This window comes from Chenopodium album, chromosome 13 (genome assembly GCF_948465745.1).
Source record: "Chenopodium album chromosome 13, dcCheAlbu1.1, whole genome shotgun sequence".
Classification (NCBI taxonomy): domain Eukaryota; kingdom Viridiplantae; phylum Streptophyta; class Magnoliopsida; order Caryophyllales; family Amaranthaceae; genus Chenopodium; species Chenopodium album.
In genome coordinates, this window is record NC_137846.1 from 4,980,570 (window position 1) to 5,006,162 (window position 25,593).

The window sequence follows — 25,593 nt, forward strand, 5'->3', positions numbered from 1 at the left end:
TTTCTCATAAATAAGAAACACAAACTCTGTTGATACGGGTATTTACTTTGTTTATTCAAAGGTTAGTTAATTTGCACTACAATTTACAATTGAGCTTTTTATTCTGATATAGATATTTTTCACGACAGATGTTTCTTGACAACTAGTCTTTGACTTCAAATTCGGTCTAATTTTTTTACAACTATTCTTTGACTTCTAATTATTTTTACAATTATTCTTGGACTTCAAATTCGGTCTAATTATACACCACATATATTAAATTAATTTTAGGAGAATACTCCAACTCGAGGAAATTACGGAGTACAAATTTCAACAATAATGTAAGCAAGTTATTAAGGTTTTTTTTTTTTTTTTTTTTTTTTTTTTTAAGACTAACTTTACTTTTTTTTTTTTTTGAACGTAACGGTGTATAAATTAATTAAAGGACAAAGTGTCCGAGAGTACATAAGGTGAAATCTCCGGGGGGCAAATATTCACCCATACTTGTTCTACACCGCTAGGCATAAGCTTGGCTAAATGATGAGCAACAAAATTGCCATCTCTTCTAACATGATTCCAAGCAATCGAACTAAAGCTAGAACTTAAAGAGAGAACATCTTCTAACACATTATCTAAATCAGAGAGAAAAACATCAGCTTTTGTTAGGCGATTCACAAGCACCTGGCAATCGGTCTCCACTATTATATCATTGAACCCATGAGCTTTAGCAAGCCTTACTGCCATACACACGGCCTTTGCTTCAGCTATCTCTGGCGGCCAACAAGCACGGACTCTTCTTGTTGCTGCGAAAAGAACCTTCCCCTCACTGTCCCTTGCGACCGCACCTATTCCTACCCATCCCTCAGTGGCAAGAGATGCATCAGCGTTAACTTTGACTGCACCAGCAGGGGGGGCTTCCAGTGCTTACTGCTCCTCTTCTCTTTCGGCAAGGCTGAAGTGTAGATTTTCTTACTGTAATTTCCAAACTCCTCAGCAAGTCTGCAAGCTCGAGCCACTAGCACTCCATTTGGTGTCCATGTACCTTCAAACACCTTTTTATTCCTGTCACCCCACACACACCAAGCCAGGTAAGCAGCCCTTTGTTGTAGCTTCACATTTGCACTCTTCCAACTGAGCACAAGCTCACAAGGATCTCCTGCATTATTAGCACGAAGGGGGGAGCAGCCACAGTCTTCCCAAAGCTCCTCAACACCCATACACCCAAAAATAGCATGATAACCAGTTTCCACCTCTCCACACCACGGGCAGCAAGCTTCATCAATCATGTGCCGCGCCAAAAGTAGAGCCTTTGTGGGTAGAGTACCCGTACAAATTCTCCATAGAAAGTGGCGCACCTTAGGTGATACTTCAAGGCTCCAAATAAAAACCCACACTTGATGAAAATCGTCAAAATTGCAGCCTTTACCCAACATGTATGCATTCTTGGTTGAGTAAAGTCCATCCTTGGAGAAAGCCCATGTCAAAGCATCCTTCGGTTCTCTCCAGCTCAATGGAAGTGCTAAAATGCAATTTTGGTCTCTCGAATTAAAAATCTGAGAAATCAACTCAACGTTCCAGTCCATGCACTCAAAGTTAATCAGGTCGCACACATGAGAAACTTCACTACATTCAGCAGTAGTAACAAACCTACCACTCTCATCCGCCACCCACGGGTCCTGCCATATGTTCACTTGAGTTCCAGTCCCTATTCGCCAAATCACTCCCTCTTTCACCAATGATTTTGCACTCCACACACTTTGCCACGAGTAACTCCCTGCATACCCAAGTGAAGCTTCGAGAAAAGAGCAATTCGGATAATACTTCGCCTTCATAACTTTGCCTAGGAGCGAACTCTCATTATGAACCAATCTCCACGCTTGTCGACCCAAAAGTGCATCATTAAACACACTTAGATCTCTAAAGCCCATACCTCCTAAGCACTTGGGGGTGCAAAGCGCACTCCAACTTCTCCAATGTGTCTTTCGACGAGTATCCGAGCTACCCCAAAAAAACCGTGCCATGGAACTATGAATCTTCTCAATCACCGAGCATGGGAATTTATATACTCCCATCAAATAAGTTGGGATGACTTGTATTACAGCTTTTAGGAGTACCTCTTTACCAGCTCTAGAGAGGAGTTTTTCTTTCCATCCTTGTAGCTTTTTCCAAATTCTGTCAAGCAAGGCTTCGAACACCACCCTTTTTGATCTTCCTGGAACAGTTGGGATGCCAAGGTACTTCTCATGCCTATCCACTTGCCGCATACTCAAAACATTCATCAAATCTTCTCTTTGCTCTTGCCTAACACCTTTGCTAAAAGACACCTCCGACTTTTCATAATTAATTTTCTGACCGGATGCTGCTTCATATTGGTTGAGAATTTCAACTATTTTCTGGAATTCCTGTCGGTTAGCTCTAGCAAAAAGTAGACTGTCGTCTGTAAAAAGAAGATGAGATATTACCGGGCCCCTGCGGCTAGCTCTAGCTCCATGTATCTCTCCATTTATCACTTTATTCCTCAACATCAAAGACAGGGCATCTGCAACAAGAATAAAGAGATACGGGGACAGGGGATCCCCCTGTCTTAGACCCCTAGAAGGAGTCACATCACCACATACTCTTCCATTGATGATAAAAGAGTATTTAACCGAAGAGACACAGCTCATAATCAAGTTAACCCATCTCTCGTCAAAACCCATAGTGAGCAACAATTTCTTCAAAAAACCCCATTCTACCCTGTCATAAGCCTTACTCATGTCCAGTTTCAAAGCAATCGTACCCTTTCTGGCCTTACTCCTCTTTTTCATAGTATGAAATAATTCCATAGCAATGAGCGCATTATCAGTAATTAATCTGCCCGGAACAAAAGCACTTTGATTTTCTGTTACAACTCCCGGCAAAATCAATTTCAATCTCATCACAATTACTTTCGAGACTAGCTTATAAAGTACATTACAAAGGCTTATGGGTCGAAATTCCGAACATGAAGTTGGTGATTTTATTTTAGGTATTAAAGCAATATTAGTTCTATTAACATGATCCAAACTAGTCCGACCATTTAGAACATTGCTAACAAAATTAGTCACATCATCACCAACAATATGCCAGAATTTTTGATAAAAAATAGCATGCATACCATCCGGTCCCGGGGCCTTGCAGGGGTGCATTTGTTTAAGAGCATCAAGAATCTCCGCCTTTGTATATGGTTTTGTCAGGTCCAAATTTTGTTCCGGAGTGATAGAAACCGGCACATGTTGTAGTACTTCCTGAAGAGCCTCGGCAGAAGACCCATTTGTATCGAAAAGGTCTTTGTAGTACTCAGTGATAACTTTCTCCATCTGCAACTCATCTGTCTGCCAAAAATTATTCGAATCAAACAGCCCATGAATTGCATTTTTAGCTTTCCTCTGGGAGGCTTTATGGTGAAAGTAGCTCGTGTTTTGGTCTCCATCACGAATTTCAGCAACTCTAGACCTCATGAACCAATGAGCTTCTTGCTTCTCATTCAACTCTTGTAACTCTTTCTCCAATCTCACGCAAGTATCACAACTACTCTGAGAAATTGGCAATTGATGGGCTGCTCTAAGAGCCTGCTCTTCTCTTCGATTTTAGTGCCTATATCATCAAACTTCTCTCGGCTCCAGGTCATCAGATCAATTTCTTCCCAACTGTCATCAATTTCATCATAATATCAGCCCCTGCTGCTTCCTCCCAAGCGCTTCTAATAGTGGCTTTACAGTTTGCTGATATGTCTAATTTATGTAGTATTTTACCCCCGTCCCTTGGTCATTATTAGTAGTGTTTTTGGCTCTTTAGAGCCATTTTTATTACTAATATGTGTTTTCTAGTGTTTTCGTAGTTTTGGTTGAGTTTTGTAGGGAATTGCACCTTTGGAGTACTTTCCCGGGATTTTATGGAGCAACTACGAGCATTGGAGGAGCACGGCCATCTTTCGTAGCCCAAGATCGGTAGAGTAATCAAACCGGTGAATAAGGGCTCGACTTGTGTGAAGACGTTGCATTTGGACCGAATGATTAAAGCCCCAAAGAGGATATTTGGTTTGGGCCAAGTTACGAGCCTAAACGAGGAGTCCAAGCGGCCCAAGGGTGTCTGCCCGGTGGTCTGCCCGGTGGTCTGCCCGGTGGTCCGCCCGATGGTCCGCCCGGTGGTCCGCCCGATGGTCCGCCCGGTGGTCCGCCCGGTGGTCCGCCCGGTGGTCCGCCCGATGGTCCGCCCGATCGGGCAAAGAAGACTTATATCGCAACAAAAAGGCGCGCCCGGTCGGGCGGTGTGGCGCCCGGTCGGGCGCGTGTCTCTGATAGATCTTTTAAGCATCGTTTAGTTTGTTTTAGTTTAGGATTCTTGCTTATTATAAATATGTTTTTGTTAAGCAAGTTGGGGATCTTCTTTTTTTTGGACACTTCGTTATTCTTCCTTTACTTTTGTAATTCTTTTTCTTAGATTTTCTCTCTCTACTTAAGCTTATTTTCTCTCTCTACACTATATACTTTGTTCTTTACTCAACTCTTTATTCTGATTACTTTGGTAACGATTTCTTTTCTCTTAATCTCAGTTATTTATTTTATTCCTTCTATCATGTTTTATTTTATTTCTTTGATTAGTTTAGATTTAATTATGTGTGAGTAGTTCTTTTTCTAGGGTTTATGGGGATCCATAATTAATATGAAGGGATAATTTGTTATTATTGATTATTGATGTTGCATGGTAATTTCTTATTGAATTGTTTAATTCTTTGCAATTAGATTATGAATCGAGCAGATGTAATTTGATTGTGAATGTTTAGCAATATTGAATTGATGAATCGAGCAGATGTTAATTTGATATTAAAGGCTATTTTCAATAGGAACTTAGATCTAGTAAATTGCGAGAGCCTGTTAGATCTATGCTGGTTAATAAATTGCGAGAGCCTGTTAATCATGTTATTTGTGCAATGTTGATTGATTGATTGTTATGTTTTATCCCGGAATATTAATTATTGGTGAACCTGTGACCCTAGGCCTTCTTATATCTGATTTTCGCCTTAAACTTAATCTTCGTAGTATAGTTTCATATTATAAAAACAATTTGGTTACCTTGATAATTTAGACTATATTAATTAATTAGGAGTAGAAAGACCAGTTTCCCTGTGGATTCGACCCTACTTCCCTATCTACTTTAGTTAGAGGATTTAGGTAATACTTTTGATTAGGTGATACGACTTTAGCCTGTCAAAATTTGGCGCCGTTGCCGGGGAAACGGTTATATTTTTTATTTCTAATTGTTTTTGTAGTCTAGATTATTTTCCTTCGTCCCGGAGAACATAAGTTTTTTGGGACAGTTCTCATATCTGTTGTCTAGTTCTTTGTTTATGCCCAGGTGTTCCAGATCAGGCTACATTCCTTTCGATCCTGAGATCGAGCGCTCTTTCCATAGGCAAAAGAATTTATACAAGCAAATACTGGCGAGTTCTGGTGGTGAAATTCCTAGAGACCCTTCATCTGATTCTAGTGATCCAGACACTTCTTCAGAATCAGAATTAGAGATGGGAGAAAATCCACCTAAAAAGCTCAGCGACTATTCTCAGCCATCTTTGGCGCATTTTCCCCACCTTTCTCCTACGCCAGATCTTGAGGGAGTTCAATTCGAGATCAAGCCCCAGTTCATCACGATGATAGAAAGGAAGCAATTTAGTGGAGCTAAGGGTGAAGACCCAAATCTACACATTGCTGACTACTGTCAATATTGTAACACTATAAGGCAAGCTGGGGTCACGCAAGACCAAATAAGGGAGATTCTCTTTCCTTTCTCTTTATGTGGAAAAGCTAAACTGTGGTTTAATGGTTTAAATAGAACTGCACTTGGCATTACTAATTGGGAGACTCTTGTTTTGAATTTTTATAACAAGTATTACCCTGCAGAGAAAACAGCTCTATTGAGAAGCGCAATTCAAAATTTCGCCCAAGAGCCAGATGAGTCACTATATGAAGCTTGGGAGAGATTCAAAGACCTGCAGAGAGAGTGCCCTCATCATAACTTAGCACAGTGGCAGTTGATACAAGCTTTCTACAATGGGATCGGAAATTCTTCTAGAGCAATTTTGGATTCTGCAGCTAATGGGAGGTTTATGAACCTCAATGTTGATGATGCAGGTCAGGTTATTGAAGATATGGCGATCCATAATTCCCAATATGGGAATCCTAGAGGTTTTGCAAACAAGGGAAAACACCACGTCGATTCTGTATCCTTTTTGCAATCTCAATTAACCTCTATTTGTCAGAAATTGGATAACCTTACTACTGCTAATTCTAAAATAACAAATGTTTCTGTAATTGATAATAATGCTAATGATGCTTTCTGTGAAAATTGTGGAATTGTAGGTCATTGGGAACATGAGTGTAGGAGTTCTATGGAGCAGGTCAATGCTTTTCAGTCCATCAAGCAAAATAACCCATACTCCAACACCTATAATAATCCCGGGTATCGGAACCTTCCTTACCTTTCCTATAGGAGCAGTAATGTGCAAAATCCCACACCTCCACCTCCACAACAACCAGCACCACCACCTCAGCAGAAATATTACCATCCCAATGCTGGCCAGAAAAACCAACCGCAAACTCCTCCACCACCTTCTGACCCAGCTTTATCAGAAATTAGAGCGATGTTAACTAGTATGCAAAAGCATATGGAGAGTAGAGACTCACAAATTGACTCGATTGTAGCCCACAATAAAGTCATAGATACTCAAATTGCACAGTTAGCCGCTGCTCTTCAGGTTCGCCCACAAGGAGCCCTACCATCGCAACCAGTACAACCCACAGATCAGGCGTTTGCAATTACCCTCAGGAGTGGTTCACACTATGATGGGCCTCCTATGCCCAAAGAAGATGAACCTGTTTCAACAGAAATTGCTAATCCTGATTCCTTTATACCAAGGGATATTAATCCTAGCCCTACAGGGCTAAAGGGTAGTACTAATATTTCTGATGTTATATTGCAGGGTAAAACTCCAGGGAAGGTTGTAACTCAAGACAGGAGTAATGATGTGCAACAACCAATTATCAAACTACCATTCCCAAATCGAAATTTGAAAACCAAGGTGGATAAGCAGTTTGGTAAGTTCCTTGACATGGTGAAGGATTTGCAGGTAACAGTTCCCTTTACAGAATTAATCACGCAAATACCTTCATATGCAAAATTCATGAAAGAAATATTGACTAGGAAAAGGTCTATTAGTGAGGTAGAGACTGTCGCTTTTACTGCTGAATGCAGTGCCGTACTACAAAATAAATCTCCACCCAAACTAAAAGATCCCGGTAGTTTTTCTATCCCTTGTCATATTGGCAATTTAATGATTGATAATGCATTGTGTGATTTGGGCGCTAGTGTTAGTGTCATGCCATTATCTGTGTGTTTAAAGCTAAAAATGGGTAAATTAAAGTCTACTAATATTACTCTGCAAATGGCTGATCGTTCTTCTAAATACCCCATAGGCATTCTAGAAGACGTCCCTGTTAGAGTAGGTAAATTTTATATACCTGTGGATTTTGTTGTTCTTGATATGGCTGAGGATTTGCATACCCCAATTATCTTGGGTAGACCCTTCCTTAATACTGCTGGAGCAATTATAGATGTGAAATGTGGTAAATTGACACTATCAGTAGGGGATGATAAAATTGTTTTTAATTTGAATAATACCCCTAAAAGCCCCATGCTAGAGGAGAAGTGTTATAAAATTGATGTGGTTGGTAATTGTTCTAATAAGCCCCAAGCTTTTGTTAAAGATCCCTTGGAGGCGGTATCGTGTGTTGCATCTTCTACAGGTATAACTAACCAATGGAAAGAGGAAGTGGACGCAATAGAGAAAGCCTTATACTGTGAAGGTCTTGGTTTTGAAGATGAGAAGGTGGAAATGAGTACACAAGTTGCGGAAACTAAGCCTATAGTGAGAGTTCCACCAGATCGTGTTGTAATAGCTCAACAAAGTGATAAATCGAGGCAATCAATGGTCAAAAAGGGTTCTCAATCGAACAAGAGCAAAGAACCACCAGTTCAAGCCAATGAGGATCCACCCAATAAGGTGAATTGGCGCCTTACAGGGCGTGTTAGGAAGCCGAGTCGTGGTTTAAAAATTGCTCAACCAGGTGAAGAACCACCCGACCAGGCGATAGGCCAAGGGGCTTAACTTCCTGACATGTGGTAAGAGGGTCGTGCGGGACCTAAATAAACCAGCGCTTTGCGGGAGGCAACCCGTATTTTTCTTGTTTTTTTTAGTCTTCTTTCTATTTCTTGTGAGAGGAGAGAGGAGAGAGTTTAATGAGTTTATTGAGTTTTACAGGTTAGAAGGAAAAGAGTTAGTCAAATTTGGAAAAAAAAGAGAAGGAGTCTCTCGTACCAAACATTGCTTCGGGCCCGACCGGGCGAAGGACCGCCCGACCGGGCGCGAGAGCAAGGGTGAAAAATTGACAATTTTGCCCGACCGGGCGAATGACCGCCCGACCGGGCGCGAGAGTTGACGAGTACGGACATTTCGACCGCCCGACCGGGCGGTATGGCGCCCGACCGGGCGCGAGAACGAAGAGAATTTAGAGGGTTTATACCGCCCTACCGGGCGGAGTGATGCCCGACCGGGCGCGAGAGCGGATCGGCAAAACTGCTCAACTTTGACAGGCCATAACTTTTGTGTTTCTTATCGGATTTAGGCGTGTGACCTATCGTTGGAAAGCTCTTCAAGTCTACTTTCCAATGCAATTGGAATCATTGAATTATCAATTATACATCAAAAGTTATGATCAGAATAGTGCACCTGACTTAATTTTTATCTTTTTTCCACTAACACTTTGTTGCCCAATTTTGTTCCAAAGAGATGCATTGCAATCTTGAGGCTTTGGTGACATTAATGTGGTGATGATGAAGAGTAGTCACCTTGACTACTTGCTTCCCCTTAAGACAATGAGGACATTGTCTGATTTAGCTTGGGGGGAGGTTCTCGTGTTCATATGGTATATCTTTCACTCTCTCTCTCTTTTTAGTGTAGTTTTACTGCTTTCCTAGTGTAGTTTTATTGCTTTCCTATAAGAAAAATACAAAAAAAATTGAAAAAGTAAAAAATCCAAAAATACGTTCCAATGAATTGTAAATCATGCTTCTCTATGCCCCCATACTTGAGAAAATTTGTTTTGATTCTTGGTTATTGATGATAAGCATTGTGGACTTGTTGGTCATGATTTGAAGTTTAATTGCTTGGATGCCTAAACATGCGTCAATTTTGTCCAACTACTTGTGAATATAGTGCTTGACTAGTTGATTTGGTTAGGAATGTGTGTTTAGTTCCTAGTATGTCAATGAATTTGAGTATTGGTTTGCAACTATGAGTAGTATTTCATGACTCACCTATTATGCACATGAGGAGGACGAAGGCGTTCATTCTTTTAGGTAGCCTTCAGACGATATTAGATACATTTGTTATAACATTTGTTCCCTTCTTGCTACCCATGTTGTTGCTTGTGCCCTTTTATTGTTTATTTAGCCACATTACAAGCTTTTTAGCCCCATTGGTTACTAGTCCCAAGCTTGGCTTGGGGGAGCTATAGTTAGTGAGGTGAGGGATTTGTAGTGTGCGCATTATTTGCACAATGTGGAGGTATAAGAAGAGTAATTTGTTCTTTGATTTTTGTGATTGGAAAAAATAAGAATTTGTGTTTCAAAGTTGAAATTTCCAATGTGGAATAAAAAGAAAAAAAAAAAAAGCAAAAGAAAAAATTGTTATATGTTCAAATTATCTATATGAAAGTTGCCCAAGAAAAATTCAAAAGAAAAAAAAAGTATCAAGTTTGAAAAAAGAATGAGTTCAAAGTTTGTTTATTCACTCAAGTTCTACATTGTCATATTTTTATGAGTGAGATTGTAAATGTTGGGATTGTTTATGTTGTTTGGAGTAGTATTTGGTGGATTTGTGTTGGAGTTAGTTTTGTTGGAGATGTGTATGATCATTATATTTGGTCATGGGTTTATTAGGATATGGCTCCCTTTTAGCAAGGCTTTTCTCTCACATATTCCCAAATTTATCCTACCCTTTACCCTAGCCTTACATTACAAGCTTTAAAAGACCTTTTGACCTTGTGCATAGAGTTGTGTGGATGTGAAAGTGTTGTTTATCAATGCAAATTATGAATTGACATATTCCGAGTCGACTATTAGGTTGAGTGCTTATCTTTTTAAACACACGAGTGTGTGAGTTTGGGAGGGCATTGTTCACATAAAAAGGTGGTTGGAGAGCGATCGAGTACATCTTTTACTCGCCACATAAATGAGAGTTGAGTGTGTGAGCACTAGTCTTGAATTCTATATGCTCGTGTGGTTTGCTCTATTTGACAATTGTTGGGGAGGAAGAGTGATTGGATGAATGAGATTGATTGATATTCAAGCATGCTCATTAGATTTGCTTTGAATCGTTTGTGCTTGATTTGATTATTGGGTTGAGGCATGTTTTATATGTTCATTGATGAGCTCTTTGCTTAGGGACCAGCAAAGGTTTGGCTTGGGGGAGTTTGATATGTCTAATTTATGTAGTATTTTACCCCCGTCCCTTGGTCATTATTAGTAGTGTTTTTGGCTCTTTAGAGCCATTTTTATTACTAATATGTGTTTTCTAGTGTTTTCGTAGTTTTGGTTGAGTTTTGTAGGGAATTGCACCTTTGGAGTACTTTCTCGGGATTTTATGGAGCAACTACGAGCATTGGAGGAGCACGGCCATCTTTCGTAGCCCAAGATCGGTTAGAGTAATCAAACCGGTGAATAAGGGCTCGACTTGTGTGAAGACGTTGCATTTGGACCGAATGATTAAAGCCCCAAAGAGGATATTTGGTTTGGGCCAAGTTACGAGCCTAAACGAGGAGTCCAAGCGGCCCAAGGGTGTCTGCCCGATGGTCCGCCCGATGGTCCGCCCGGTGGTCTGCCCGGTGGTCTGCCCGGTGGTCCGCCCGATGGTCCGCCCGGTGGTCCGCCCGATGGTCCGCCCGATGGTCCGCCCGGTGGTCCGCCCGATGGTCCGCCCGATCGGGCAAAGAAGACTTATATCGCAACAAAAAGGCGCGCCCGGTCGGGCGGTGTGGCGCCCGGTCGGGCGCGTGTCTCTGATAGATCTTTTAAGCATCGTTTAGTTTGTTTTAGTTTAGGATTCTTGCTTATTATAAATATGTTTTTGTTAAGCAAGTTGGGGATCTTCTTTTTTTTGGACACTTCGTTATTCTTCCTTTACTTTTGTAATTCTTTTTCTTAGATTTTCTCTCTCTACTTAAGCTTATTTTCTCTCTCTACACTATATACTTTGTTCTTTACTTAACTCTTTATTCTGATTACTTTGGTAACGATTTCTTTTCTCTTAATCTCAGTTATTTATTTTATTCCTTCTATCATGTTTTATTTTATTGCTTTGATTAGTTTAGATTTAATTATGTGTGAGTAGTTCTTTTTCTAGGGTTTATGGGGATCCATAATTAATATGAAGGGATAATTTGTTATTATTGATTATTGATGTTGCATGGTAATTTCTTATTGAATTGTTTAATTCTTTGCAATTAGATTATGAATCGAGCAGATGTAATTTGATTGTGAATGTTTAGCAATATTGAATTGATGAATCGAGCAGATGTTAATTTGATATTAAAGGCTATTTTCAATAGGAACTTAGATCTAGTAAATTGCGAGAGCCTGTTAGATCTATGCTGGTTAATAAATTGCGAGAGCCTGTTAATCATGTTATTTGTGCAATGTTGATTGATTGATTGTTATGTTTTATCCCGGAATATTAATTATTGGTGAACCTGTGACCCTAGGCCTTCTTATATCTGATTTTCGCCTTAAACTTAATCTTCGTAGTATAGTTTCATATTATAACAACAATTTGGTTACCTTGATAACTTAGACTATATTAATTAATTAGGAGTAGAAAGACCAGTTTCCCTGTGGATTCGACCCTACTTCCCTATCTACTTTAGTTAGAGGATTTAGGTAATACTTTTGATTAGGTGATACGACTTTAGCCTGTCATTTGCATCCAACATCCATGCGGTTTCGAACTTGAAGCCTTTCTTCTTCTTTTTTCGTTTATTTTGTTGCTCCAACCTCAGCAAAATAGGAGTATGGTCTGACTGCTTTTTCAAAAGATGTTCAACATAGGCACCCGGGTAGAATCGTATCCAAGATGAAGTGGCAATATATCGATCAAGGCGTTCTCGGACTCGAGTAGCAACAGTCACACCCCTCTCCCAAGTCCACCATTGACCTCTAAAACCCAAGTCCCTCAACTGACACACATCCATTGCCTCACGAAACCCAGCCATTTCCCTCCTCTCTCGACCCGACCCTCCTTCCTTCTCTTCATAAGTAAGTATTTCATTAAAATCGCCCCCAAGGACTATTGGAATATGAGCTTCACCACATAAGTGATGTATGAGCCTCCAAGTTTGACATTTATTAGCACTATCTGGCCACCCATAAATACCTACAAATCTCCATTTCTTCCCTTGCCTCACCACATCCCCACATATATGGCTTTGTGAGAACTAAATAAGGGAGAAATCCACCTTATCAACATTCCAAAACAAACACATACCTCCAAACTTACCTACACTAGACACACCAAAGGCATTGGAGAAGCCAATCCTTTCTTTTATTCCTTCTATAGCTACTTTATTGATCATGGTTTCCGACAGAAAAACCATATCCGGGCCATAAAGATTGCTCCATTTTCGGAGCCTTCGAACTGACCAAGGGTTGCCCATCCCTTGGCAGTTCCAACATAGAACACTCATTGGCCTTGGCGGGGTTGGTTCACGCCAACCTCCGCCATAATATCATCCTCGTAAGCATTCAAGAAAACCTTAGTTCTCTTCTCCTCCCTGGCTCCCTCTCAACCCCTTCCAAATTTCCTGTCATCAAATCCTCCACCCTTCTTTTTTGATTAATTTCTACCTCCCCACTCCCCTGTTTTTTCACTCCCTTTTCAATCCTTTTCCAAGGTTTCTTTCCCGATGGAGCAATCGCAGTTTCATTTTTAGCACTAAAGGAAAAGGATGGCAGTGTAGGATCTTTGACACTTTCCATCTCTCTTTGGTCAATAGTCACATTCACCCCCGCCCCCACCGAATCTTCTTTCTCTCCACTAACTCCAGTATTGGTCAAAGTAACGAACTAAGGCACTTCCATGTTCTTGCAGCCCTTTCTTACTCACTTCCCCTTCTTTAGTCACAAAAAGCTTCTTCCTTCCCTTCAAGGCCTGTGACACCTCCTCAAGCTCCTTCGCATACCCCTTTCTAGGAGAGGCTCGAAGGTACAAACCCCACCCTAACTGACTCTCCTTCTCTTCTTCTGTCACTACCAAACAGTCCTTTTCAGAGTGCCCTATGACACCACAAGCAAAACAGAAATACGGCAATCGCTCATACTTGAACTCCACCTTAACTTTGTTGCCTCCTCTGTCCTTCACCCACTGGTATCTGCGCAAGGGTTTCGATACATCAATCAATACACGAACTCTTCTGTACCGATTCAATCCCAGGAGATCATCCTCTATTTCCAACACTTCTCCAAGTCCAACAATAAGGGTTTTGAGATAATTATTTGTTCTGCAATTAAAAGGCAATTTGCTAACCCTAATCCAGAATGGTGAGAATTGCAATTCAACCTTGTCCGGCTATTCATCGCCCCTTACTTCATTAAGAACAATTAAATGATTGTCCCAGCACCAAGGTCGTCCCTTAAGAACCTTTTCTTTATCCCGCCAATGGAAAAATTGGAAGCCATAAAGATTAGGGCTTAAAACCCTAACAATCATCCCTTCCTTAGGCGCCCAAGACTTTAGCATCGTTCGTTTGAACGCCTCAATATTGTATGGTCTAGCAGTACATAATCGTCCCACCAAAAGCAGAGCAAGGTTTTCTTCCGATTCTGTACTTTCAACGTTCCCTAAGTCAATCAGGTTACCCTCCTCCTCTTCCAATCGTAGAGAGGAGCATTTTTCAATCAGTTCCTCCGCCATAACGCCGGAGATCAGCACTAACTTTACTTAATTACCAACACATTTTGACATTTTAATATTAGTGTTGATAATTCGACTCGAATTCAAAAGATAAGATCGAGTCATTGTAATAATTTGGTCCTGCAGAACAAAAGCTAGATGCATGCATTGAAATCTTGAAGGAAGTTTCTTAAGACCTAACACCTTAATTTATGTTGGAATCTAGAATTATTTCATCAACATACATGCTAACTCATACTACGTACTGAATAATACATAGTACTTTGTAGTTGTCAAGAAACTAAAAAAAAAAAAAAAAAAATACATTAACATCTTTTTGACCAAATTAGGTAGAAAAATTTACACGTTTAGAACCAAAATTCGTCTTAATCAATCTAACAAAAACTATGGAATAATTATACATTAAAGATTTGGGATTCTTTCTAATACTAATTAAAATTAATAAACGTGAATACAGCAGGAAATCTTAAGAAACATGAGAAAAGCAAAGATATCTTAATTTAAAATTAATATTTTGGTTGTGATCTTGAGTACTATATGAAAAGAGATTATGTACTACTAAGAACTTTTATATTTCGAGAAGCATTATTATATTATACACTTCTTTAATTAATACAATGTATTTGATAGTGGTATAATTTAAAGATCGAATTTGTAATTTATTCCTAAAAGAGTAAGTAGAACGAACAAATGTTTAATTATATATTGCTAATAATTCCACATGTATAAAAGTAATTTTGTTCTTGTAAAAGTGCTAATGATATTATTGTGAATCTTATTACACGTAGAATAGATAAAAGTTATAATTAATTGTTCATGTCTAAGTTATCACAATATTCACTAGCACTAGTGCTTGTTAATTCTATCTTTTTATTTACCTACTTTAATTAATCCTTAATAGGAATTAAGATATCGTGATCTTAATGAGTTTTTTGTTACACAAAATTTTCATTTTACACACTATATATGCCATTAATTGATGATTCAAATGATGAGATTATTAACAATGTATATGTGAGTTTACTAACCATCAATTAACAACACTCTTCTTTCTTTCTTTTTTACTTGACAAAATTTGATGACTTTTGTGTTACTCATATATTCACTTTTTTATCATTTTTAGTGATTTGGAAGGAAAAAACATAATCACGTGTGATCTAATTTAAATCATTTTAACAAATATTATTATAATTTTTACTCAATAAGAATAAAAGATATTGATGATTATACATGTGAATTAACAATAGTGATAAATAAAATGGGTTAAGTTAAAACAAACATAGGAAGTAAGCAATATTATGAGGTATGCATTGATATATTATGAGGTATGCATTGATTGCATAAGCAGTGATGAGGTATGCATTGATTACATAAGCAATGAGAGGTTTATTACCCACCATGAACCTATGATTATGGATTCAATAGAACTAACCGGCAAAGATGACTTCTTGCTACCCCATTTGGGCAATTAACCTGTCAAGAATGTGAATCCCTGGTCTTTGTATTACGGTGTAAGGGTATATATATACAACCTAAGATGGGGCTAAACATAAGCCCAATAGGAAGCTAACAATACAATATAAGCCTAGCTTAACACCCCCCCTCAAGTTGGAGCATGCAAATCACAAATGCCCAACTTGCCTAGTAAATATGTAAATTGTCGTTTACCCAAAGCCTTCGTAAAAATATCCGCTAGTTGTTCCGTCGTCCGCACATGAGAAGTTTTAATAATACCATCTTGTATTGCATCACGAATATAATAGCAGTCGACCTCAATGTGTTTGGTACGCTCATGGAACACCGGATTTTGCGCGATGTACAAAGCCGACTGACTATCACAAAATAAGCTCATCGCTCGTGGGTGAGACACACCCAGACTACCAAGAAGAGCCTTCAACCACTTCAACTCATCAGTAACAGAAGACATAGAACGGAACTCTGCCTCTGCAGAGGATTTAGCAACAGTCTGCTGTTTCTTGGTTTTCCAAGAGATCGGAGAGCCACCAAGAAAAACTAACCAGCCGGTTATGGATCTCCTTGTCAGAGGACAACTAGCCCAGTCCGAATCACACCAACCTGTCAAATGCAAATCACAGTCTGAACCCAAAAGAATACCTTGGCCCGGGCAACCCTTCAAGTATCGAACAGCACGAAGAGCAGCATCCCAATGCTCCTGTCGAGGCTGATGCATAAATTGAGCCAAAATGTGAACTGTGTAAGCCAAGTCAGGACGAGTGAAAGACAAATAAATTAGACGACCAACAAGCCGTCGATATTGCTCGGGATCATCAAGAAAAGCACCCTGGGACTGAGCCAGAGTGTGATTCTGCTCAATCGGAAATCCGGCTGGTTTGGCGCCTAATAAGCCTGTTTCTGCAATAATATCAAGAGTATACTTGCGTTGACAGAGAAAAATCCCCTCGGGACTCCGTGCAACCTCAATGCCTAGAAAATACTTCAACACACCCAAATCTTTCATATGAAAGCAAACACACAGATAAGATTTAAAATCAGAAATGGCAGAAGCAGAGTTGCTGGAGATCAACAAATCATCAACATACACCAGAACACTGAGTTGAATATTCCCGTGTTGCAGAGTAAACAAGGAATAATCAGAGTACGACTGGATGAAACCGTACCTTTTGAGAGAGGAAGACAATTTAGCAAACCAACACCGCGGTGCTTGTCGAAGGCCATACAACGATTTCAGTAACCGACACACCAACCCTGGTTTGTTACCATGAAATCCGGGAGGAGGTTTCATATACACTTCTTCATCAAGATCCCCGTGGAGAAATGCATTATGGACGTCCATCTGATGCAATTCCCAATTTTTCGCCGCTGCGACGGCTAAGAAAGCACGCACTGTAACCATCTTTGCCACCGGAGCAAATGTCTCATTATAGTCAATGCCTTCTACTTGGTGATTACCAAATATGACTAGACGAGCCTTTAACCTCTCGACAGTTCCATCAGAATTGTACTTGATTTTATAAACCCAACGACATCCGAGAGCTTTCTTTCCCGGAGGTAGAGTTTCCATGACCCAAGTCTGATTATCTTCTAAGGCAGTGATTTCTTTTTGCATTGCTTCTCTCCACCCTGCATCAGTCATTGCTTCCTTGAAGTTACGGGGTTCTGTGCCTGCTAACACAGCTGCAAGAAAAGTACGGTGTCGCAAGGAAAATTTTTCACAATTAACAAAATGTGCTATAGGATAGGGAGTACCTGAGGAGCATGGAGAGAGTGAACTAGGAGGACTCGTTGCTTGTACAGTATGTGCGACGTAATCTTTGTGCCAACCCGGAGGGTGACGGGGTCGAGTACCAAGGTCATGAGCTGTTGCGGCAGCATTATCAAGGGGGCTGCCTGCTACCATGCTGCTTGCTGCCGTGCTGTGCTGTGGAGGGGAATGTGCAGCAGCAGCGGCAGTAGACCCCACGGCCTGGTCGTGGCAGTTGCTGTTGGCCACGGCCTGGTCGTGGTGTGGGCTGCCACCCTCACCCAAAGGCGTGGCAGGAGCAGCAGCATCACCAAGGGGGTCTTGCACGGCCTCCCTTACCTCCAAAACCAACTCTAAGTCATCCAAGAAGTCAAAATCAACTCCCATCTCTCCCTCATTCAACATGGCAGCAGCCGAATCATTAGAAGAGCCCTCATTCAATAATTTTTCATTAGCAAACGGGAACTCATTCTCAAAGAACTTTACATCACGCGACACAAATATCTCACCCGTCTCAAGATCATAAAGTTTCCAACCCTTTTTACCATTAGGATAGCCAACAAAGACACATTTTCGACTCCTAGGTGCAAATTTGTCCCCCTTTGCTTTTTGATTATGTGCAAAACAAAGAGAACCAAAAACCCGTAACTCATCAAAACTAGGTTCTTTGCGAAACAAAACCTCATATGGTGTCTTATTTTGTAATAAACGAGATGGTGTACGATTAATCAAATAAACCGCCCCAAGAACACACTCACCCCAAAAACCAATAGGCAAATTTCCTTGGAACATCAAAGCACGCCCCACATTCAATATATGTTGATGTTTTCGTTCTACTCGGCCATTTTGTTGAGGTGTCCCAACACAAGAAGTTTGAAAAAGAATGCCATGTTCATTGAAATATGGAAGCATGCAATTAAATTCGGTTCCATTGTCACTCCTCACCAATTTGACATTTGTTTCAAATTGACGTTCAATCATAGCAAAAAATGACAAGAATGCGGAATAAACTTCAGTTTTGGAATTCAACAAGTAAACCCAGACACCTCTTGAAAAATCATCAACTAGAGTCAAAAAATAATGTGCACCACAAGTAGAGGGAGTTTTATATGACCCCCACAGATCACAATGAATCAATTCAAAAATACGACTAGCTTTGCTATCACTATTAGGAAAAGGGTCCCTAGATTGTTTAGCTTGAGGACACACGTCACAAGCTTTATTTAAAATTGACTTAGTAGTACTATGACGAATAGCAGGAACTAACTTGACAACTCTATCCGACGGATGCCCAAGTCTTCTATGCCATAGCTCGAACTCTGTCAATTCCGGAACTTGCACCGCACATACTGTAGGAACACGCCGGAAATAATAGAGTCCGTCCTTCCGTTCACCGGCTCCAATCAGGCTCCCCGAATGTTGGTCCTGTATAGCACATAAAGAATTAGTGAAACGAACAAAACAATGCGAGTCATCAATCATCTTGGACACCGAAATTAAATTGCATTTCAATTTAGGAACAAATAACACATGCTCCAAAATTAAATCATTAGCCAGTTGTACACGACCCTCCTTAAGTGCCACTGCTTGTTCACCATTAGGAAGACCCACAGGACACGGCGTGATCGTACAAACATCCATGAGACAAGATTCAAGACCGGTTACATGATGTGACGCCCCCGTATCTATTATCCAAGAAGACAGAAGCTCACCTTGCATACGATCCTGTTTATGGTTATTAACCATATTTAATAAAACCTGAACATCATCAGGTTTGAGGTCTGCCAAGGACAAATCAGTGGCTTGCGGGGTTCCTGTCACTGCATTCGCACGAGCAGGGGAGGGGGCAGCACGAGCAGGGGAGGGAGTGGCAGCAGCAGCAGGTTTGAACGCTGCAGGGGAGGCCTTGGTGGGCTGCCTCGAAGAGCTAGCAGACCTCTTGCGCTTCAATTCGAACCACCACTCAGGAAATCCGTGGAGTTCAAAGCATCCATCATTATCATGACCCGATTTTTGGCAATGCGTACAAAATAATTTCGACTTGTCTCGACGCTCCATACTCCCCTTCCCACGAATTGATTGAACTGCAAACGCATGAGCATAATTGGTTTTCTCCTTCTCGGCCTTCCCCCTAGCAATTCCTCTTGACTCCTCCTCTTGAAGAAGCGCTTGGTAAGCTCGATTCAAATCAGCAGCCGGTTGTTGAGAGAGCAAATTTGTTCTCACAGCCGCATATAAGTCATCATCAATACCAATTAAAAATTGGTGCAAAATCTCCTCGTCCCTGTCCAAGGCGAATTTTCCAGCAACATCACAAGTGCAAAGCCCACAGTCACAACCGTGAAGGGGTTTGATTCGCGTGAGTTCATCAAACAAGCCCATCAATTTAGTGTAATAGCCTTCAACAGTCATGCCTTTGGTTTGTTTGCAATCGGTTATTTTTGCTCGCAATTGTTGCAAGCGAGGTCCATTGGAGATACAATAGCGTTTCTCCAAGTAATCCCAAAGTCGCTTCGCCTCCTCAAAGTACGGGATTGAAGCAGCCACTTTGGAGTCCATTGAGCGCAGTAGCCAGGAAACAAGCATCGAATTGACGGTTTCCCAATCAAGTATTTTCTTCTTCTCGGTGGGTTTGGTGATGGTTCCATCAACAAACACAAATTTCCGGCGAGATCGTAGAGACAAAGTTATAGCCCTCGACCATGCCAAATAATTATCTCCTGTCAAGATTACGTGAGTAATCAAGTTTCCGGGCTGATCACCAGCGCCAAGGTAATATGGTGAAGCAGGATCAATTTTCCCTTCCTCCATTGATGAAGTTGATCGAGCGTGAAATTAGCAGAGTGTTCTGCTCTGTTTTGGTTTTTTTTTTTTTAAAAAAATAGGGTTTTTGAGGTTTTGGCCTGATACCATGTCAAGAATGTGAATCCCTGGTCTTTGTATTACGGTGTAAGGGTATATATATACAACCTAAGATGGGGCTAAACATAAGCCCAATAGGAAGCTAACAATACAATATAAGCCTAGCTTAACATAACCCAACTTTAGCATAAATTATACATATGTGCGTACCCTAAATAACATGATCTATCTGATCGATCTTATTTGAATTGACCTACTTTTAATGTGTGTACTAGTATTTAATTTGGTTAGTTCACCCTAATAAATTAATTAATAAACTAGCCTGAACTTGAAACTAACGCAAGGAACGATTCTTCACCCTAAACATGACTCACTATTAATCTGTCCGACCTTAATTGGATCCAAACGACCCAAGATAATTAATAACCATTTATACTATGACTATATGAACTCATTTGTATATAGTGTTTTCTATAATTTAAACTTGGCATTTATAAGTGACATTACTCCCTTTCATTTATCACGTTTGCCCTTATACGCTCATGTTGTCACTTATATTTGAATGTAGGATGAAAATCCTAATCACTATTGTGCCAACAAAAATGTCTTATTGACAATTTCTTCTTTTAATTAATAAGCAGAGTTCAATGAAAATGACATTTATTAAATAAATATGTCATTTTTTTTCAATTGATTAAGTGCATTGTTTACCTCCTACAAAAAAGGAGTTAGAAAGATTAGGTACTTGACCAATACTTATTAATTATATCAATTATACTCCCTCAAATTAATAAATCTAATCTAATATATATAAATAAAGTAGGCATTTTTGGAGAGCATTCGGCGCGCCACATAAGCAAAGGTATATTTTTGACCAATTAAAAATTAGATATCTATTTTATTTTAAAATTAAAAAATTCACTTGCCACCTAGGTAAAACTGACGAATAAGATTAAAGAATTTTCCCACGAAATTATTTAAAAAAAAACTAAAATTATCTTTTTACGAAGAGCGATTTATAAGGATTTAATTTATTTAAAAAACTAAGGCAAAAATGATTGAAAAATTCAAGTACGAGGAGGTATTACATCTGTATAAATCGTTTACATTTGTTAATTTTTTTTAATACCTTTTTAGTCTTTATTAATTAATTTTATGGTTAAAACAATTTTTTGTGATTTAGGTAGCTTATTCAAGTCATCAAATTAACTTAATTTTTAGCGGCGATTGGGAACTAATAAAAATTTCGATTCATAGCTTTGATTTTGTACAATTACAATTTTTAGATCAATTTCAAAAAAAAAATCACTCATGATAAATGTAGTGATTTATTTTATAAGACTATAAATTTAATTTTATATAAATTTTATTTTGTTAACATATGTTTTATTTATCCAGTTTTATTAGATGGAAAAGATATGGGTGTGAATGAAGAAATAGAAATAAATTGTATACATATTTTTATTACTTTTTAATATTTCTATTTTATAAACCAACCAATAATGATTTAGGATTAAAATATGTAAACCAAAAAAATATCTTTTCACATTAAAAATTTTATCATAATATGTAACTAATAAATTATCATATTTACATTTTTTTTTAAGATATCATATTTACAATTTATTCATATTTTTAAATTCAATTGACATATAACTAACAAACACAAATAAAATACAAAACAACAATAAATAAAGTCCATTATAAATTACATATACAAAAAAAATTATACTTTTGTAATAGGCAATAAAACTTTAATTAAATTATTATGTGTTTTTTTCTTTTTGTCTGAAATTATTATATAGTAAAATAATCAAATACAAAAATATCTTTTCTTGAGATTTATATATGAAAAACCGTGCATCGCACGGGCTTTCATCTAGTATATATATATATAAAGGGGAGTTTTTCCCCGAGTTTTTAGAGAGCCACGTAGGATCTAATTTTCTCAGTGCGCCATGTAGGATTATAAATTTTAGTATTAGCCAATTAAATAAGAGATTATTAATTTCTTTTAGAATTAATTAATTCAAATGCCACGTAAGCAAAATTGGCGAATGAGATTTTTAAGTTTAAATTAATTAAATATTAAATATTATCTTTTAATATTAGGAATTTTATCTAAATATATAACAAATTTTAGCTCATAAATACAAAAAAAAAATTAAAAAAAAAAATTCAAACAAACCGTGCATCGCACGGGCTTCATCTAGTTTATACCAAGTATAACTCTTTTTAGCTAGCTAGCTTAAGGGGACACGGATTTCTAATTCACCAAATATAAATCCCTAATTAAATCTCACCACGTCAAGGAACATATTTTTAATTAGATTCGTAGCTAATCATCAATTAGGACGTATAATAAGAAGATTAATATATATTAATTGTATAATATAGGCTTTTCCTTTAACTGGTACTCCCTCCGTCCCTAAATTACATTCCTCTTTGGAAATTTACACGGGAATTAAGGAGGGAAGAATAAGACAAATAACAATAATTAGATAATGCAATGGGAAGTACAAAAATAGATTATTTATTACTCATGATAAGTCATCAATCCTTTGCAAAAAACAAGGACCAATCACATGCTCTTAATTAAACAATTTTAACCAATCATATTCATTGTAACTTGGGATAAGGATTATGAGTGAGATTAAGTAAGGATGAGTGAGAAAGCATTAAATATAAAACAGAAAAAGAGAGTTGATTTACTAAAAAAAACTTACCCAAAAATAGAAAGGAGGAATGTAATTTTGAAATACCAAAAATAGAAAGGAGGAATGTAATTTAGGGACGGAGGGAGTAGTTTAAATTTGGCTAGCTAGGATAAAGAATATAATGTGTTAGGTCTACCGGATAAAGTTATCCTCGATAATAATCTAAGAGAACATTCAACACAAAATAAGCAAAAAATTACTCCATAGCAATTACTTTGTACACAATTCTATCACTGTTTTAATCTTTATCTTATATATATATACTGAGTACTCATGTAAAATTTTACACCATCTTACATTCTTCTACTTATATGGTAACTTTTTTTAATAATAAGATCGAATATTATTCTTCTTGCTAATCACAAATTTTAATCAAACTTGACTACGTAAAAAAGAAAATTAGTAAAGGTTACTATCTTGGATTAAATTATCGATAAAAGACTTAATGACAATTCTAAATTGAAAATCAAATTAAATTTAATTTTCCTTTCAAAAATAACATTTCTTTTAAGCATAGATATCTATTTACAATAACAACAAAATTCACAAAACTTAAAAAGTCCTTAATAATTTTTGAGTACTATATACTAAAAATAGTAACTAAAAAAATATGCAAAATAGAAAAAATTCTTCACCACTTTCCTAATTGAAACAACCCACTCAATAAATTGTTCGAGAATACTCCAATAACAATTGTAGAAGCATAACAAAGTACTCCGTATTGGTTAATTTATTAATTTAATATTATTGCCCACCTAATTATGTTTACTAAACAAATTAAGCACAATCAATCTCCACCGTCAAACAATGATTGATCCAACGGTCCACATCTCTAGATTCTCTACTATACCTCTCTTTCTTAACATTCTCCCTAGTATAAATACATGTAGCAACCCATGCAAATTCTAAACCAAAAAACTTCATTCTTCAACATTTCAAAACACTTTCATTAACTATTTCTTGATTATTTCTTCAATAATCATATTATACATAACAAATTAGAAGGTGATTATTAATTAATTAAAATGGGCGGCGGTAGTAGCAAGCAATCTAGGAAGGGTAACACAAGAAACATGTGGGATGAGCCTACACCACGGCGAAAGGTGTTCCCTAGCGACGAAGATAGAGGTTATTGGGTGGCCGAGCCCGGGATTGACCGTAAAGCATCGGCTTTCATTGCTAAATTTCATGAAGCACGTAGGTTTGAAACTCAATCTATGGCGATTCCTACTAATAACTAATAATGATTAAGTTTGTAAAATATTTGGAAGTTGCAAAACATTGCTAAATATAGTACTGTTTTACGATAACCACTTATAAAACTTAAACTTAAACGACCGTATTCAATAATACGGTACTATTCCTTGTACTATATATTAGATAATCTAGTCTTCTTGAAAATAGAAGTATTCTTTTTTTATTATCTTGTCTTAATGTAGATGTTAATTATACTGAAATATATTAGTAATAATAACATTCATGTCATGTACGTATGATTTAATTTCTAGTTAATGTCATTTGTTAAATTTATGAAGTTTATTTTTCCTATCAAATAGTACGACGTGGTGATATATAGCTAGCTTGATCGAGTTGTCCACGGGGTTGTGGAGCTAACACATACATCTCCTCGATCTTTCGTAGGCACTCAACTCGGATCCATTGTCTACTTCGCGATTGAAACTCATCAATCACCTTTATTGTCCAAAGCTCATATACAAATTAATTGTAATTTAATTATTACATTGCGTATTAGTGAAACGAAAAGCTTCACTCTCATGCTAGAAACACAGAAAAGTAGCTTTTTAGGTTATAGAATCTTAAGACAAATGTTAAAGAGATGTTTTTCATTAGGAACATACATTATGTGATTGTACTTAAAGTACATACTAATATTCGTAATTGACAACCTCACTTTAAATGTTGAACCTCAAATCTTAGTTAAAACAATGCAACAATCCTTTATTATTATGTTTTCCAATGTTTCTTTCACTATTTGACTTTACAAATAATTCCTTTTTGTTACTCACTTTGCTTATATTAGACAAGTTGATGGAATTAATATTTCGATTTATTGAATTTGTCACGTTCAATGATGTGAAGGTAATTAAGATTAAGAACCAAAAGCTAAGCATATCTTAGAGATAAAGGAGCCGAAATTGTAATATAATTAATTAAGTGATAGCTTAAGATTGTAATCATGGAAAGTTAATGACTTTAGGTGAATTAAGATTTCATATCATCTATAACAATATTAAACTAATTAAGTTGCAGGATGACTTGATGAGGCTCTATCCATTTGTACCTTCAATGTGTTTAGCTGAATCATACAAGACGAGTAGATTTAGCATCTCATTCCCTACTACATTTTACAATTCATCTAACGTTTCAATCAATTAAAATATAAAATACAACCTCATTGTTTTATCCTCCTTGTAAATCCAATGGCGTTTTATTCATATGATTTTCCGATCCACGAATGTAATTGTATCCTGAATCCACGAATGTAATTGCATGGACACAACGTCAATATGGACTAAGTAAATTCCTAGTAAAACGATTGAGTCATATAGTTATACAACTCTCTCACAACCCCGGCCCTTAGACATAGAGGAAATATGTATAGTTTGCAAGAGAAGGAAGTTTTTACAAATATCATCAGTTGGAAATGATATGGATACCAAATTTATAACGGTTGTAAAAAATTAATGTTTGTAGGTGACCCCTTCCAAGCCAACTTTCTGGGTGGATGCATACTAGCTATAATTGTTTTAAAT

General features: G+C 37.8%; 2 protein-coding genes and 1 non-coding gene across 3 annotated transcripts; all 3 read right to left on the reverse strand.

Moving 5' to 3' along the window:
* Positions 1-414: 414 nt before the first annotated feature.
* On the reverse strand, positions 415-12,791 carry LOC145575076 (uncharacterized). The gene is made up of 4 exons (XM_081633002.1): positions 12,593-12,791; positions 12,103-12,394; positions 908-3,528; positions 415-830 (listed from the first exon to the last, which is right to left on the reverse strand). Exons 1-4 carry the CDS (start codon positions 12,789-12,791, stop codon positions 415-417), a joined length of 3,528 nt encoding a protein of 1,175 aa, XP_081489128.1.
* On the reverse strand, positions 5,909-6,015 carry LOC145577201 (small nucleolar RNA R71). The gene has a single exon (XR_014098673.1). It is a non-coding gene; the product is annotated as a small nucleolar RNA R71 (small nucleolar RNA).
* Positions 12,792-13,141: 350 nt separating the features above from the next.
* Positions 13,142-14,017, reverse strand: LOC145575077 (uncharacterized). The gene is made up of 2 exons (XM_081633003.1): positions 13,745-14,017; positions 13,142-13,672 (listed from the first exon to the last, which is right to left on the reverse strand). Exons 1-2 carry the CDS (start codon positions 14,015-14,017, stop codon positions 13,142-13,144), a joined length of 804 nt encoding a protein of 267 aa, XP_081489129.1.
* Positions 14,018-25,593: the final 11,576 nt, after the last annotated feature.

Coding starts and splice junctions, on each gene's coding strand:
- LOC145575076 (XM_081633002.1), bottom strand. CDS start 12,791: ATGAGTGTTCTATGTTGGAACTGCCAAGGGATGGGCAACCCTTGGTCA. Junction 12,395..12,592: donor TAGTGTAGGTAAGTTTGGAG/GTATGTGTTTGT, acceptor ATATTCCAATAG/TCCTTGGGGGCGATTTTAAT. Junction 831..907: donor GCCGAAAGAGAAGAGGAGCA/GTAAGCACTGGA, acceptor AGGGATGGGTAG/GAATAGGTGCGGTCGCAAGG.
- LOC145575077 (XM_081633003.1), bottom strand. CDS start 14,017: ATGGCGGAGGAACTGATTGAAAAATGCTCCTCTCTACGATTGGAAGAG. Junction 13,673..13,744: donor ATTGGCGGGATAAAGAAAAG/GTTCTTAAGGGA, acceptor GGCGATGAATAG/CCGGACAAGGTTGAATTGCA.